At 48.6% G+C, this 15,480-nt stretch overlaps 1 protein-coding gene across 1 annotated transcript; it reads right to left on the reverse strand.

Moving 5' to 3' along the window:
• Window positions 1-1,498: 1,498 nt before the first annotated feature.
• On the reverse strand, window positions 1,499-4,388 carry FOXC2 (forkhead box C2). The gene has a single exon (XM_019747094.3). The coding sequence runs from the start codon at window positions 3,846-3,848 to the stop codon at window positions 2,343-2,345; it is 1,506 nt and encodes a 501-aa protein (XP_019602653.1). The 5' UTR covers window positions 3,849-4,388; the 3' UTR covers window positions 1,499-2,342.
• Window positions 4,389-15,480: the final 11,092 nt, after the last annotated feature.

Genomic DNA, 15,480 nt, shown 5'->3' on the forward strand with positions numbered 1-15,480 from the left:
AGGAGAAAGCCAGCTAGAATACTCTCCTCTCCCGCGGCAAACACGATAAAGAGAACAGGAGCGAAATGAAACCAGAGTGCCAGAGCTGGGCAAAGAGCTGGGCAAAGAGCCGGGCTGCCTCTCTCTGCAGCTCAGAGAAGTGGTCTCTCTCTCTCTCTCTCTCTCTCTCTCTCTCTCTCTCTCTCTCTCTCTCTCTCTGTCTCCCCCCACCCCCTCTCTGTAGCTGACTGGTCCAGCTCACTCAACCAATACACTGTGGCCTGGGGGCCTGCTGAAAGTCCAGCTCCAAGCACTGGGGCTCCCCGTTCCTGCGTATTATGAAAAGGAATAAAATGCAGCCTTTAAGTTTTAACTACATGCCACCTCTGGGGCCACAGATTGGAAGAATCTGTGTCACACATATGGGGAAAATTATGCTGAAACTTCCCCCAAGTCTATCTCAGCATAACAGAGACAAAATGCCATGTTTAAAACAACAACACAACACCCAGGTGACGTTCAACGCCACTGCATCAAGGAAAATCACCTTTTGGAAAATCATCCTCACCTGAAATGTTACCTTCACAAGGAACTTGGCCCTTAGCAAGGTACAGCTCACATGCTGGGGTGGGAAACATTCCCAATTTGGAGCTCTGGCCCCCAAATTCACACGCAGACACCAGCAGGGGAGTTGTGGGTTTCGGCCAGTGAAATAGATAACAAAGCCATTTCCCCTCAGCCGTGTTTCACAAAGGCTGCATTGCTATTGAAAATAAAAAAGACGAGATATCAAAATTGAAAAGAAAAATAATCTCCCTATTATTTAAAGTTCTGAAAAAGTTGATGAATTTAGAACTCTAAAAGCACTCGAAATTATTTTTGAAGGGCAACGAGGTTTTACAATTTTTCACTGCAATAGGGTAAAAATTTAGAAATTAAATCAAGAAGTAAAGAGGTCTGAAATCCATTTCTGATCTGGCCACCACCTGGGATGGTCGTTAAACACTACAGACTCAGTCCCCTTTGGACCTTCACTGGCCCAGTTCAAATTCTTCTCTGAAATACCATTAAAGTGGGTAAGGAAGTCCGCATTTTAGGAAATCCAGGGAAAGCAGGACTCCCCTTGGTTTGTAGTTAGCTAATGGAAAACGGTTTTCCTTCCCCTCCTAAATTGGGGATGGCTGGACATTCAGATGGAATGGCACTGTTTGTTTTGACAATTGGCATGTTTTTCTGCATTTAGCAAAATGTATTACAGCAAATGACATTATGGCATGCAGTCCTTCAAGCAGCCACATCCAACCAGGACTGTTTCTCCTTTGCCTCCACCATGGTGGGATTTGAATTAATCGAAAGCCTTTTCTGCCACGAACAAGACAATAGGGGAGTGCGCCCATTCCTCTGTGATCATCTGTGTATATACGTCTACACATTTACCCACCTGTGTAACAAAAATAATCAAAACAGGTGGATTTGCAAACGCACCTTGTTTTTTAAAAATGCGAGAACACAAACACAGTTTTTTGGGCAGAAAAACAACATGGGTTTATTTTAAGGTAAGTACAACAATTAAGACCACATAAGACAAACACAGGTGAAGTTTAATTTTTTAGTTTTTTTTTTCTTTTCGGAATGCTCAGGGCGGAATCTACTATACAAAACCATCACACTTTGTAAATAAAAAGTATCAGATACTTGACTTCTTTCTCTGCCAACAACAACAAAAAATAAATTATTTTCTTGTTTTGTAAAAGACCTACAACTGGGAAAAGAATTAGATCTCATAATTGTACAGGGGGGAAGCCCCACATAGATATTTTTGAATTTTCAATCTGGCAGTTAGAAATGGTTGGGCAAGATGAAAAATTATCCAGTGAACTCAACTTTAAATATTATATTAATGGCTCTGAACAACAACAACAAAAATAGCCTGATTACAAATCCACACATTTGTACAGCACGGTTAGAGAAATTTAAAATTACACATAGCACATACAAACTCTATAGAGACCCTCTACAGAGAGTCATTACTGGGTCGCTATGGGATTTGGTCCATAACTTAATTTTGGAAACCCCGAATGGAGCAGAGAACACAGCCATCCTGGTAGGGGAGAGGGATTTTAAACTCAATATTCATTTCGTTGGGCTGCCTCCCTTCACAGGGGCTCCTTGGGGATCTCAGAAACGGGGCGGCGAATTAAAATTACCTGCAGCTTCCCAGAGGACTGAGGCTGGCGCGCGCGCGCTCTGCTCCCGGGTCTGAGAAAAAGCTGGTGGATGTGTTTGGTTCTTTTTGCGTCTCTGCAGCCTGAACTGTCTGAGAGGGTCGCGTCTGGGAGGCGAAGCCAGAGCGTCCGGGCCGGTCAGTATTTCGTGCAGTCGTAGGAATAGGGGGCGGCGTGGCGGTAGAGGGACGGCGTGGACCTGTAGGGCAGCTGACAGCTCGCGTTGCCGCTCACCTGGGGTTCTCCGAGGGTCGAGTTCTCAATCCCCAGCCGGTGAGAGTTGAACATCTCCCGGACGTTGGGGAAAGTCTGCTGCTGGGCCGCGAATGTGTGGCCGGGGATGTGGTTCAGGTCGCCGCTATGGTTGAGATACCAGGAGGCCGCCTGGGCCGCGGCGGCCCCGGGCTGCGGCGCTGGCTGGGGCTGGGGAGCCGGCGGCGGCGGTGGCGCCTGTGGGTGATGGTGGCCGTGATGCTGGTGGTGGTGGCCGGCGGCGGCGAGCGCGCCCTCCTGGCTGGCGGCGAGGTTGAGGGCGCTCAGGGGCGACGTGGGGCCGCTCGGGTGGTCCGAGAGGGCCTCGTCCAGCGCGGGAGGGACGCACATGTGAGCCGGCCGCTCGGCACCGGTGTACAGGCTCATGGCTCGCATGCTGCACTGGTAGCCCCCGGCCGCCCCGGCCTCCAGGCCCTGAGCACACGTCTGCCCGTAGGCGGCGGGCGGCGCGGCGGCGTAGGGCAGCGCCAGCGGCGGCACCACCAGGCCCGCACGCCCAGCCGCCGGGCTCAGCTCGCCGCCCGGTGGCGACGTTCGCAGCGTCATGATGTTCTCCACGCTGAAGCCCGGCAGCCCGTTGGGCGCGCCTGCGTGGTGCTCCGGCAGCGAGCCGTCGGGGGAGCCCGCGGGAGTGGAGGCCGCGCTGCGCGGGCTGCCCTGCAGCGCGCTCTCAGGGCTCAGCGTCTCCACTTTGGTGATGACCGGCAGCGCTGGCGACGCCGCCTCGCTCTTGATCACCACCTTCTTCTCGGCCTCCTTGGGGGCGTCCGCTAGGGGGGGCCCGGCGGGAGCGCCCTTGGAAGCTGCCGGGGGCGGCTCCTTGAGGTGGGCCCGCTCCTCCTTCTCCTTGGGCACGTCCTTCTTCTTGAAGCGCCGCCGGCGCCGCAGGAAGCTGCCGTTCTCGAACATGTTGTAGGAGTCCGGATCCAGGGTCCAGTAGCTGCCCTTGCCAGGTTTCTTGTCGTCACGGGGCACCTTGACGAAGCATTCGTTGAGAGAGAGGTTGTGGCGGATGCTGTTCTGCCAGCCCTGCTTGTTCTCCCGGTAGAAGGGGAAGCGGTCCATGATGAACTGGTAGATGCCGTTCAGGGTGATCTTCTTCTCGGGAGCGTTCTGGATCGCCATGGTTATGAGCGCGATGTAGCTGTAGGGCGGCTTCACCAGGTCCTTGGGCGCCGCGGGTTGGTGGTGGTGGTAGGGCGCGTAGGAGCGGCCCATGCCCGCGCCGTACTGCTCTGGGTGGCCCGAGTAGACGCCCATGGGGCTGGCCATGCCGCCGTAGCTGCCCGCCGCCCGGTAGTAATTCTGCTCGCTCAAGTAGGGCACCACTCCCAGGGCGTTGGGGTCGGACACTGAGTAGCGCGCCTGCATGCTGCGTCCGAGACGGCTCGCCACCGCCTGCGCGCACGGACCAGGAGGAAGGCCCTGCGAGAGCGAGAGAGGAAGAGAGAGCGAGCGAGAGAGAGCGAACGAGAGAGGAAGGGAGCCGGTGGGGGGAGCCCCGGGCTCCTGGAAGCCTCGGTGGCGAGGTGGAGGAGGCGCCGGCGCTCGGCGCCCGCCTTCAGGCGGAGAAGGGGCGCTCGTTTTCAGCGGACCGGGCGGATCAGCATCCTGGAGGGCGCGCCCCGCGCGAGCGCAGCGCCAGCCCCTGCTCGCTCGCTCGCTCTCAGGACCTGGAGGGTGGCAGCCCAGGCGGGCCGCCGGGGACGCAGCGGAGAAGCCACACGCGCGGTGGACCAAGGCTGGGCCCCCGGTCCGTGCCAAGAGGGGGAAGGCGGCTCTCCAAGCCCCCCAGCAAATCGGTAGCCCTGAGGGTCAGCGAGACGGGGTCCAGACTGGTTGCCCTGCCGAGCCCGGAAAAAGAGGCAAAGTCCCTTTTAGGGATTGGGAAAAGTTTCAAAAGTCTTCTTGCTGAAAGCGAGTTTTTACTTTCCTCCGGCCACGCCCCCTCCGGGAACTTTGGACCAATAACCTGGCAGCTGTGGGGAGTTGGCACCAATCAGGGCGAGGAGCGCCGGAATCCGTCGGCTCTAAGACCCAGCCGCGCAGAGCCAGACTTTAATGCAGCTCAGTCTTAACTTGGAAAGATTTTTTTCAAGAAAAGAGTTATATCTTATTAAATTTTATTTTATTATCACATTTTAGTTAATGGGCCCACGTGCCCAGAGCAAAAAGAAAAAAGCGACGTTACTTTGCAGAAGAAAAGTTAGTTTGAAATATAAAATCGAATTGATTAATGTAGTCAAATATCTCTCTCCCCAAAGACCTTGTAAGTAGCAAAGACCCTGGGACTATTTTTCTTATTAATGAATGATGAGGCGAATAATTAGATTTCCTAATTATCGGGGTCCAGGTGTAATGGATTCAAAGCAAACGGACTGGATTGGCATGGAAGGGGCCTCCCCTGAATGTTGTCATTATTTAAGCACATAATTAATAATCAACAAGGAATTTCCAGGTTCGGGGCCGTCAAAAATAACCTATAAAGGTTTTAGGGGTAAATTATAGAAATGGAATGCCCCTCACCCCCACCTGAGGAGGCGGGCCGCGGCGTCTATAGGGGAAAGGCGGAGCGGGAAAGTAGCAATATCTTGAGAATTTAATCCTCTAAATTCGCCATGTATTCGGTAAATCACCCGCGTCATCGTGAGCAGTTTTGTGGAATTTGGGGAAGACAGTAAAATAATTTCGCTCAATCCGCTTTTTCCCCTCGCGTGTAGACGCCTGCAGCCCACCGACTCCAGCTTTCAAGCGTGGCTCCCTTTTCCGGGAAAGAAATTTCCCTTTGACCAAGCTGACTCCCGCGCTCCCGAAAACCGGGAACAATGCAGCAAGCCCCGGGCCAGGCAGAGCCGGAGCGGAGAAACCGAGCGGCTTTCCGCGGGGGCTTAACCACGACGCGCGTCCCCAGCGCAGACTCCTGACCCTGGCCGGCGCCTGGAACACCCACCAGGGCGCAGTCCCTCCTTGCGCTCCCGGCAAAGCCCCTTGGGGTTCTCCCAGCTGACTCGCTATATTTCAGTCTTGGTTGGTCGGTTGGTGTTTGATACGTTATTTGAGCACCGTGGCTCGGTGAGAGGACCGGGTAAGCGATTGCAAAAAACGGTTAAGACACCCCCAGAGATGATATTGTTCGGGATATGGACCTGAAGCGACTCGGGGTCCTTGCTTCCAAGCTTTCTCCTTCTCTCTAGGAATCCCGGAAAGTTTGTTTATTTGTGGACTGAGTATTTATTCCTTCTACACCTCGAATAATTGGACCTCCCTATGCCCGCTTCCCTTGAAGTAGAGGGACCCCAATGAGAAGGGCTAAATGCTGGTCAGAATTCTTCTGGAAGTTGTCCGTCCGGTTGGGTAGGGAAGAAGACCAGATAAAACTTTTGTTTCAGGTTTCCTTTCCCCTCCTAACTCTTCCATCAGTTGCTTATTAGATTCCCAGGAAAAGGGTGTGAGAGAAATTTACCGTCACTCTTAAATTTGGGGAGATGAATAGAAGGAATTGGGGCCATCGTATTCATTTTCAATAAAATAACAAAAGAAAAATATTTTTGTGCATTGTCTACGAATGGTATTACCTCATGATAATCAAAATCAAAGAGAAAGTGCAAAACAGGTTCCTATTACCTCAAATATTCTGCTTCTGAAACACACTATATTTTTTATGGCTGCTCTGAGTTCTTCTTCTAACTTGATTATTTTGGGGAACGAAATAAAATAAAGCCACCCAGTCCTCAGCTCACAGGTGAATGGTCTGAGGTTCTCCCACCGCCCAACACCCACCACGACTTTATTATTTTTTAATACCTCTAGTACATTAACATCCATCAAAAAAAAAAAAAAAAAAAAAAAAAAACCTCTGGCAAAAAGTGCTTTTCTTCTGGAGTGCGTGACAGGCACTCTGAGTTCTGCTCACAATTTTACTGGAAGCGCGCAAACTATTGATCAAGAAACACTCCTCAGAATATTATTTACTCTGCTTTTACGAGGTGCTTTAAAAAAGCTTTATCACAGAACAGGGTAAAACCCAAAATAGCTAAGGACCATGGAAAATAAATTCAAAAAGGTCAGTTTCTGCCTGAGTTTGCATTTAAAAGGGTGTCCAGGTTTAAACCAAAGTCATCTAAAAAGAACTGAGTGGAGTTGCCAAAATTATTACCCCCCCGAAAAAAAAAAAGTGGGGGTAGGAGGAAAGAAATTCTTATAATCAAGACAGAAAAGGTGAGAGAGACATTTTCCTTTGCCCCTGGAATTAGGTTTCTTCTCCACTCAGTAGGACTCCGGGAGAAATGTTTGTTCAGGTTATTAAAACAACACCTTCCACACACCTGGACTTTGCAAAAACCATATTTCCGATCTTTTCTTTAACCTGCCAGGATATTTTGGATTGGGGCATGGTAATTTCTTGCTTTCTTCCTTTCCTGACCTCATTGCCAGTGAGTCGAAAGCGGAATCGGGCCGGAGGTCCCTGTGTGCTTCTACAACAGTGAGCGATGATAAAAGGCAAAAGACATTCAAGTCACTCACGCCCCCGCCCCCCCAACTCCCCACCCCTGTCTCCCCACCACCGACAGCACCGCTTGCTTTCTCTCCTGGGTGCCACCGGCTCCTGCACCTGGAGGCGGCTCGGGTGGACCTGTGGTGTTGGCGCCATCTTCAGGCCAACAAGGATACTACCCTCAAAAGAAAAAAAGAAAGAAACGACAGTTCTGGTTACAATGAAGGTACTGACACCTTATGGATACACCTTAGCATTGCACGGCAGGAATAAAGTCTTCAAAAATCTGTGAGAGAGAAGGTAAATAAACTGTGCAGCGCGTCGTCGCGTCGTTCAAGAAAAACAACAACAACAACAACGACGACAACATTTTCCAAAGCTTTACAATGTGTCAAGAACATGATCTGTTGGAAAACAGAAATGTCTTTGAAACTGCCAGGGGAGCAAGAAATCCTCTCTAGGGAGATTCTCTGAGGTTTTAGGCAAATAAAATCTGTGCCTCTTAGGTGGCAAGAAGTCTGGGTACTTTTTTTTCCCAGGGTTGTTGAACAAATTGCTCCTACGTGTCTTTCCCACGGCAGCTGTCTTTTTGCCCTACGTGTGGCGTGAGTTTCAGGGAATTCATCAGAAAAATGTCCTGGATATGTATATGGCATTGGCTTTAACAAGAGGGAGGCTTTTAAACACACCTGCACCTGCTTTTGAGGCACAACAGAGCTGAAAGAGGGGACACGTGAAAAGAGTTTTGTGTCTTCTCTCACTGTTTTCAACATATTTGACCCTGTATCCTTCAAACATTTCCCTTCTAGGCTCAGGAGATGCCTTGGGTTTTAGGGGAAGGAACCAGGAATAAGAATAGTCCCAGACTTCCACAACTACTTTGGGTCTTATGAACCCTTGGTTTGAAAAGAGTCAATGCTGCCTCTTAAAAATCCATTGCAACCTGCTCCTAGCAGTTATCTTTTTCCGGGACAAAAAGTGTGTCCTTGATGAAAACTCTATGAGCCCATTTTACTAAGCATGACCTTTCCAAGGAGTTACTATGATATGGCACTGTTCACAAAGGGCAGTGTCACAAACAGGAAAGTAACAGGGGTGAGGACAATTCTTGGTTAAAAGTTTAAAGAAACTTAATCACTAAATGCAACACTTGATCCTGGATGGAGGACGTTTTAAAAGACTAATAAAGGACAAGTTTGAGACTACCTAGGGAAATTTGAAAATGGAGTGCCTATAAGATAATAATCTCATATCAAGGTTAAAATTCTTGAGTGTGATAATTATATGTGGTCAAGTAAGAACATGTTCTTGTTTTTAGAAGGTACTTGTCAAAATATTTAGGGCTGATAGTCATCATCTCTGCCACTTTTAAAAGATTCAACCAAAGGTGTGTGTGTGTGTGTGTGTGTGTGTGTGTGTGTGTGTGTGATGTGGGCGGGGGCGGGGGGAAACTGAGAAGGAGAAAGAAAGGTATCAAAAATCTAAGTAAAATGAAGATCATTGTTGAACCTATGCTATGTGAGTATTCATTGGGTACTATTCTTGCAAATTTTTGTAAGTTTAAAATTTTTCAAAATTCAAAAACAAATTGGGAGAAAAAGGACCATTGTTACTATGGAAATTAAAAAAGGGATGTGACACAAAACAAACATCTTTCATGGAAGAAGTTGCAAACCCTAATGTGGTGGCCAAAGTCGGCCCCAGTGTCCCTCTCCTTGTGTTCTGGAAGTTTCTGAAAAACAATCAACAGCCATGGGCTTTATCACGTTAAGTTGTGGTTGTTAAAGACAAAAAAACCCAACACTGATTTTCTAAGGAGCTTATCTGCCTTATAATTCAAGCATCCCCACATTTAATACAATCAAAGATGCAAAAAATCCAATAGAATACTGTAGATGTTTTCAAAACAGGATATTAAAAATATCCATGTTTCTTCTTAAAGAGTTAATGACATGCTTCTCTGTGCTTCCCATTTCATACAAATCCTATAGAGTTGCCCTTAGCCATATTGCTATGTAATTGCTTTGCTTACATGGTGTTATCGGTCAGTTAAGGCTGGTATATGTACAGAAACAAACACAAGTCTCAGGGACTTAATCGTGAGCCAACCGCAGCTCAGCGGGAGCTCTGCTCATCAAAGTCGCTCAGGAGCCTGAGTCTTCAAAGGCCAGCTCTCCTGTCATCCCTGAAGGGGCAAGAGAGGGAAACTCTGCCCTGGGAAGTAAGTGTTCCAGCCTGGAAGTGATGTGTGTCACTTCCCTTCACAACCCATTGGCCAGAGCCAGTCACATGGGCCCAACCCACTCAGGGGACAGGAAGTTCAGTCTTCCCTGTGCCCAGCTGACATTTGCTTAGCAGCCTATGTCTGCCACACACTACCTTTCTAGGCCGGTAGAGACTTTGCCTTGTTTCCCTTGGCAGTCCCAGTGCCTTGAATGATATACATTGGCACGTAATAGGTCCACAAGAAGTGTGTGTTGAATGAATGCATGACTTTCCCAAGATTTTCTTCCCTAATATATGAGAAAATGTAATGTGTGCATACTGTGTACCAAGCACTGTGCTAGATATTCTGTCCATGACAACTCATTTAATCCTCTTTTGGGGTAGATACTACTAATATCACAGGTTAGAAAACTGAGGTTTAGAGATCTTAAATAACTCACTCAAGTCTTGCAGCTACCAAATGATGGAGTCAGAATCTCTTAACCCATTACTTTGCTGTCTCTTTGAAATTAGGGTGAGGGCCTTGGAAATGAAATGAAATGAAAGGAGACTTAGAAAGTTAAAACAGAAACTTCTATATAAATAAAAAGTCCATATGGAAACTTACCTATTTATAATTTCCTAACTATATATACATAGTCAATAGTGTATGCATGAAGGCATGGCTTCTGAACACATGACCGAACATCTATGAAATTTTAGCTTTTTATATCACTAACTTGAAACCCTATAATTAACCCTGTGGGGTCAATGGACTCATTCTCAGAGCCTATGAAAAGAGGGCTGCTCCCTGGGAGGGACAGACAGGGCTTTGGATGTTGGACAAAGTCAGGGAGAGAAAGAGGTGAGGGGTTGACTTGTTTTTCACCAAATTTGCAGCTGGTGGGGTGGGTGCTCTGAGCTCCAGGGAATAAGCCAGGCTTTGAGTCACAATCCAGGGACAGGGTCAGCCTGTGTGTGCCCCACGGTGACTGCCGGATCTCCATCTGGGTGGCAATGACCATGGGCGGCACCAGCGGGAACTTTAAAGGACAGAATGAAATCAGCAGTGCAGAGAGGCTCCCTGGGGGATCAGATCATCGCTGCCACTGGGTGCTCTTCACTTTCAGGAATCCCAAGAAAGCCAAGAACGCTCCCCCACTCCCCCGCTGGCCCCTGACATTGGCACCTGTGTGCTCTCACAGCCAGGACCCTTTGCAGGGCCTCTGCGTGTGCTGCGCCTTTCACCTGGGTCCCTCATCCTCAATTCCTTGCTGCCTTGCCACCTCCTCTGAGACCTACCCCAACCACCCACCTACTTTTCCCCCTCCCTTCACATGCCCCTCACATTGATTCATTTTCACCCTGTCTGATGTGATCCTGTCTGTTCCTGTTTATTGTCTGCCCCTCTCCTGTACCAGGATACAAACAGCAGGAAGGCAGGCACGGACCTGGTCTGCTTGTGCACCCCACTGCACCCAGCACCCCCCTGCTCCGCTAGGCACAGGCTCCATGCTCTGGAATTATAAACCGAACAAATGGATGTCACCTGGAGGCTTCAGAGACACCCGGTCCCTACCACCATAACCACAGGCCTGGTCCACCATTTCGAGGTTCAAACCCAGAATTCAGTTCAAATATGCACCAGCACTTATTTTAGGCAGAGGCTGCATGCGGAATGGGGACACATCGTCCAGTGTGCCCTGGCTCCAGCATGGTGGCAGGCACAAGGCTGTCCTTGAAAGGGCTCGCAGGCTGACCTTTTAATTTCAGGCAAAAACACACAGGGAACCCTCACCCTGTTCCAGGCACTTGGTGATAATTCTCACCAAGGTTGAGAGGCAGATGCCATCAGTGCTGTCACTGCATCTTACAGACGAAGGAAGCGCAGCCCCGAGAACTCCAATGACTTGCCCAGACTCACCCACTGGTGAGCTGCAGACCTGGGAGCTCCTCCTTCCATCCCTGCTGTGGCCACCACACTGGGAGGGAGGGGCAGGGATGAGCAAGGTAAGATTCAGAAAGGGGAGGAAGAGGAGCAAGGAAATCTCCTGGGAGAAATCGGCAATCAAGCTGGGCCTTGAGACCTGGGTAAAGAAAATTATACCCACTCAAACGTCTTTCCTTTTCCTTGACACTGTGGGTTGCCAGATGTAGTGAATAAAAAATACAAATGCCCACATTGTGCATGGGACGTACGTATTCATTGATTATCTGAAATCCAGATTTGACTGGGGATCTGGTAACCCTGAATTGGGGGGGGGAAAGAAGGTCTTCAAATATCTTTTTGGTAATTAGCTTATTAAGCATTCTTACATTGATTAAGTATTAGACGCAGCTCCAAACAACTATGTGTTATTGAGGTTCATACCTTAATAATAAGGAGCATACGGGACAAAGTCTTCACTTGGCTTTGTCATTGCGCAGTGCCAGACACGGGAGATACCAATGATTGATCGCAGCTTGCAATATGGAAGAAATTATACTGATTTTAAATGAGCACGAGTGCCGTATGTTATATGGCTTAAAAATCCCGATAGTACAGAAGACGTTAAAATGAAAAGAGCATCTTCTTGCACCCCTCCCCCACTCACAGAGACCATTAACTCCTTTCACTGTTTTTTCTGGCAGTTACCCATGTTTCTGGAAAAAATAGGCTTTGCTGCTATTTCTTGTCTTGGTGACAATCTCTATGATCCTCTGTCTTCCTGCTCTGTGTTTAAAGATGGTAATAAGTTTACTCAGAAAAAATTGGCTGGTTCCTGTGTGTGAGGTGGGGGTGGTGGGGTGGGGGGTGCATTGGAAAACATGACCCACATGGTTCCCTGTTGTGTAATTGGTGCACAGTGTGTGTATTTTAAATTAGCACTTGGGTTCACCTGAGGATGCCCAAACCTCCCTCTGCCCCTGCACAGCTTCCCAGGGAGTTTTTTTCCCCAGTTCCTCTGCAGGTTTCCTTTGTGCCTTTAAGAGTCATGCCCCTTCATTTTCACTGCTCTTCCTTCAACTTTCACGTGTTTGTGGAGTCCCTGCTTTGTGAGAGGAGTTTGTTGGTGCCACTTCCTTCCCTCCTGCTAGTCCCCAGACCTAGTTGGGGTGGGATTTTTGACCTGTGAAAATTGGGGCAGGGGGAGGGCATTTCTGGGATTTGGAAAACATGAACAAAACCCGGAAGGAGGAGAAGGGCAGAGTTGAGTTGGTAGGGATGCAGTCTGGCTGAGAGATAAGGCTGGGCAGGCAAGTTGGGGGGGCAAGGCCTGGACTGTCCTTGCAGGTGAGAAGTTCACACTTAGCAGGTGGAGGCAGTGGGGAGCCACGAGGTCACGGCGGGAGAGTGTACAAGTAGAATTCAGGAAATCAGGTGTGTGGGGGAGAAGAGGGCAAGAAAGGGAAAGCAGAGGAATAGGGGGGAGGAAGAGGAGGAGGAGGTCGGAGGGGAGGCAGACCCAGGGAGGGGGCAGAGTGAGGGGGTAGGAGGCGGTTGTAGTCTGAAGCATGGTGAGACATCCTTGACCTGGGAGGTGGCGCCAGTGGGAATGGCAAGGCATCATTGTGACTCTTCAGGGACATCCTTGTCTTGGCAAAGGACAGTCTCTCATGAAATGCTAGTAGTGCTGATGGATGGGCCTCGCCTAATCCCAGGATGGGAGAATACACATAGATCAGAAGCTGAGCCCGTTGACACAGGAATAACTGAAGGTGGAAGGGAATTTTGTAGCTTCTCAGGAACCCGGCTTTGTTGTTATGAAAATTATTCACATCTTTTTTTTTTTTCGTTTTAGCCCTTGAAGAGGTGTGTGTGTGTGTGTGTGTGTGTGTGTGTGTGTGTGTGTGTGTGTGTTTGTACATGTGATTCCGGGAGGAGTCAGAGAGCTGAAAGCTGAACGCGATGTATGACATTTTAAGCTCATACTTGTGAAATGCAGGGGCTGGAAGTGCTGGCGTTTCAGAAACATTCCGGGGGAGAGGTATAGCTCTCAGTGCCCCAGCACCCTGGGTGAATCACTGGACCTCATTTCTCAACACTTGCCTTCTCCTGTTGATCTAACAAGATCATTATGGAACAATGGACACTAACATCTCTAGCTGGGCAGGCACTGTGCCTCGACTTCCAGTATACCAGCCCACGAGGTTGTCTCACTGACTTAATGGAGGAAGCACTTCCCCACATTTTACAGATGAGGGAGCTGAAGCTCAGAGAGGTAGAGGTAATTACCCAAAGTCACACAGCTCAGAGCTCCACAGCCAAGCTTTTCACCTGTTTACCTTTTTCATTATGTTTTCTTCTAGCCAGGTTCTAAAGGTGTTGTGAGGAATAAGGTTAATAAGGAAATACCTATAGCAAGCTTTAAAATCCACATGTGACCTTGCACATGAATATTTATAGCTATTTTATGCATAATTGCCAAAACTTGGAAGCAAATACGATGTCCTTCAGTAGGTGAATGGATAAATAAACTGTGGTACATCCAGACAATGAAATAGTATTCAGAGCTAAAAAGAAATGAGCTAGAAAGCCATGACAAGATGTGGAGGAAACTTAAAGGCATATGACTAAGTGAAAGAAGCCAATCTGAAAAGGCTACCTACTGTGTGATTTCATCTCTATGACATTCTGGAAAAGGCAACCTATGATGACAGTAGAAAGATTAGTGGTTGCTGTGGGGGCGGGATGAATAAGTGGAGCACAGAGGGTTTTTAGGACAGTGACACTACTCTATATGATACCATGATGGTGGATACGTGTCACTATACATACATATGTCCAAACCCACAGAATGTACAACACCAAGCGTGAACCCCCATGTAAACCGTGGCCTTTATTTGGGCTCCTGGAACAAAAATACCATAGACTGGGTGACTTTGGCTGGGAAGTCCAAAATCAAAGTGCCTGCAGATTAGGCGTTTGGTGGGGGCCCTCTTCCTATTTCATAGACGGCCTCCTTCTCACAGTGTCCCCAAAGGTGGAAGGCGTGAGAGAGCTCTGTGGAGTCCCTTGTAAAAAGGCTCCAGTCTCATGACCTAGTCACCTCCCACAGGCTTCCCCTCCTAACACCATCACACCCGGGATTCGATTTCAATGTATGAATTTTGGGGGGACGTGAACCTTCAGTCCATGGTGGTAATGATGCGTCAATGTAGATTCATCCATTGCAACGAAGGTACCACTGTGGTGGGGGAGGTTGTGTGTGGGAGAACAAGGATGTATAGGAAACTCTCTGTACCGTCCTCTAAGTTTTGCTACGAACCTAAAACTGCTCTAAACAATGAAATCTATGTATAAAAATTCTAAAGTGGGGCCGGCCCGGTGGCTCAGGCAGTTGGAGCTCCATGCTCCTAACTCCAAAGGCTGCCGGTTCGATTCCCACATGGGCCAGTGGGCTCTCAACCACAAGGTTGCCAGTTCAACTCCTCGACTCCCGCAAGGGATGCTGGGCTGTGCCCCCTGCAACTAAGATTGAACACGGCACCGTGAGCTGAGCTGCCGCTGAGCTCCTGGATGGCTCAGTTGGTTGGAGCGCATCCTCTCAACCACAAGGTTGCCGGTTCGACTCCCACAAAGGATGGTGGGCTGTGCCCCCTGCAACTAGCAATGGTAACTGGACCTGGAGTTGAGCTGTACCCTCCACAAGTAAGACTGAAAGGACAACAACTTGACTTGGAAAAAAGTCCTGGAAGTACACACTGTTCCCCAATAAAGTCCTGTTTCCCTTCCCCAATTATAAAAAAAAAAATTCTAAAGTGACCAAATGCAAATTTACATATGTGATCAAGTTTGAAGCATTTGGGTTAAAGTTCTAGAATATCTTTTTACAAGAGAGCCAGCTAATTTCTTCTAAGGCGGCTCTTTTTATAATTATTTATTCTTTTAAATGCCTGGGCTTTGTGGGGGCACTTCTAACTTGAAAACCTGGTGTAAAAAAGCTAAGTGGAATGTCCTTTCCTTCTAGCACCACCTGCTTTCTAAAATTGCCACTGGGGGAGATGGTCCCCAGTGTCTCTTTACCATCCAAGGGACGTGCCAGGCTGGCCACCGGAGAGCCTTGGGCTATTTGGTTAGCAGCCTGGTCGCTGCTCTGAGCACAGCTGGCTAACAGTGAGTCCTGCACACATTTCCACCACTGGGGCCAAGCCAACTTGCATAAAACACTTTCCACAGATTTATTGTGTTTTCCTGAAAGTGAGAAAACCTCTCTGAGAGATTTCATTTTATAACCTCCTATGATCCAAAGTAATGCTTTGTACTTCTTTTGCAAGCCTGGTAGAAGACAGGGCCACTTTCACGTAGCACTAAGGCCCCTT

The sequence above is a fragment of the Rhinolophus sinicus genome, chromosome 8 (assembly GCF_057876585.1).
Source record: "Rhinolophus sinicus isolate RSI-liver-muscle chromosome 8, RSI-T2T, whole genome shotgun sequence".
NCBI lineage: Eukaryota > Metazoa > Chordata > Mammalia > Chiroptera > Rhinolophidae > Rhinolophus > Rhinolophus sinicus.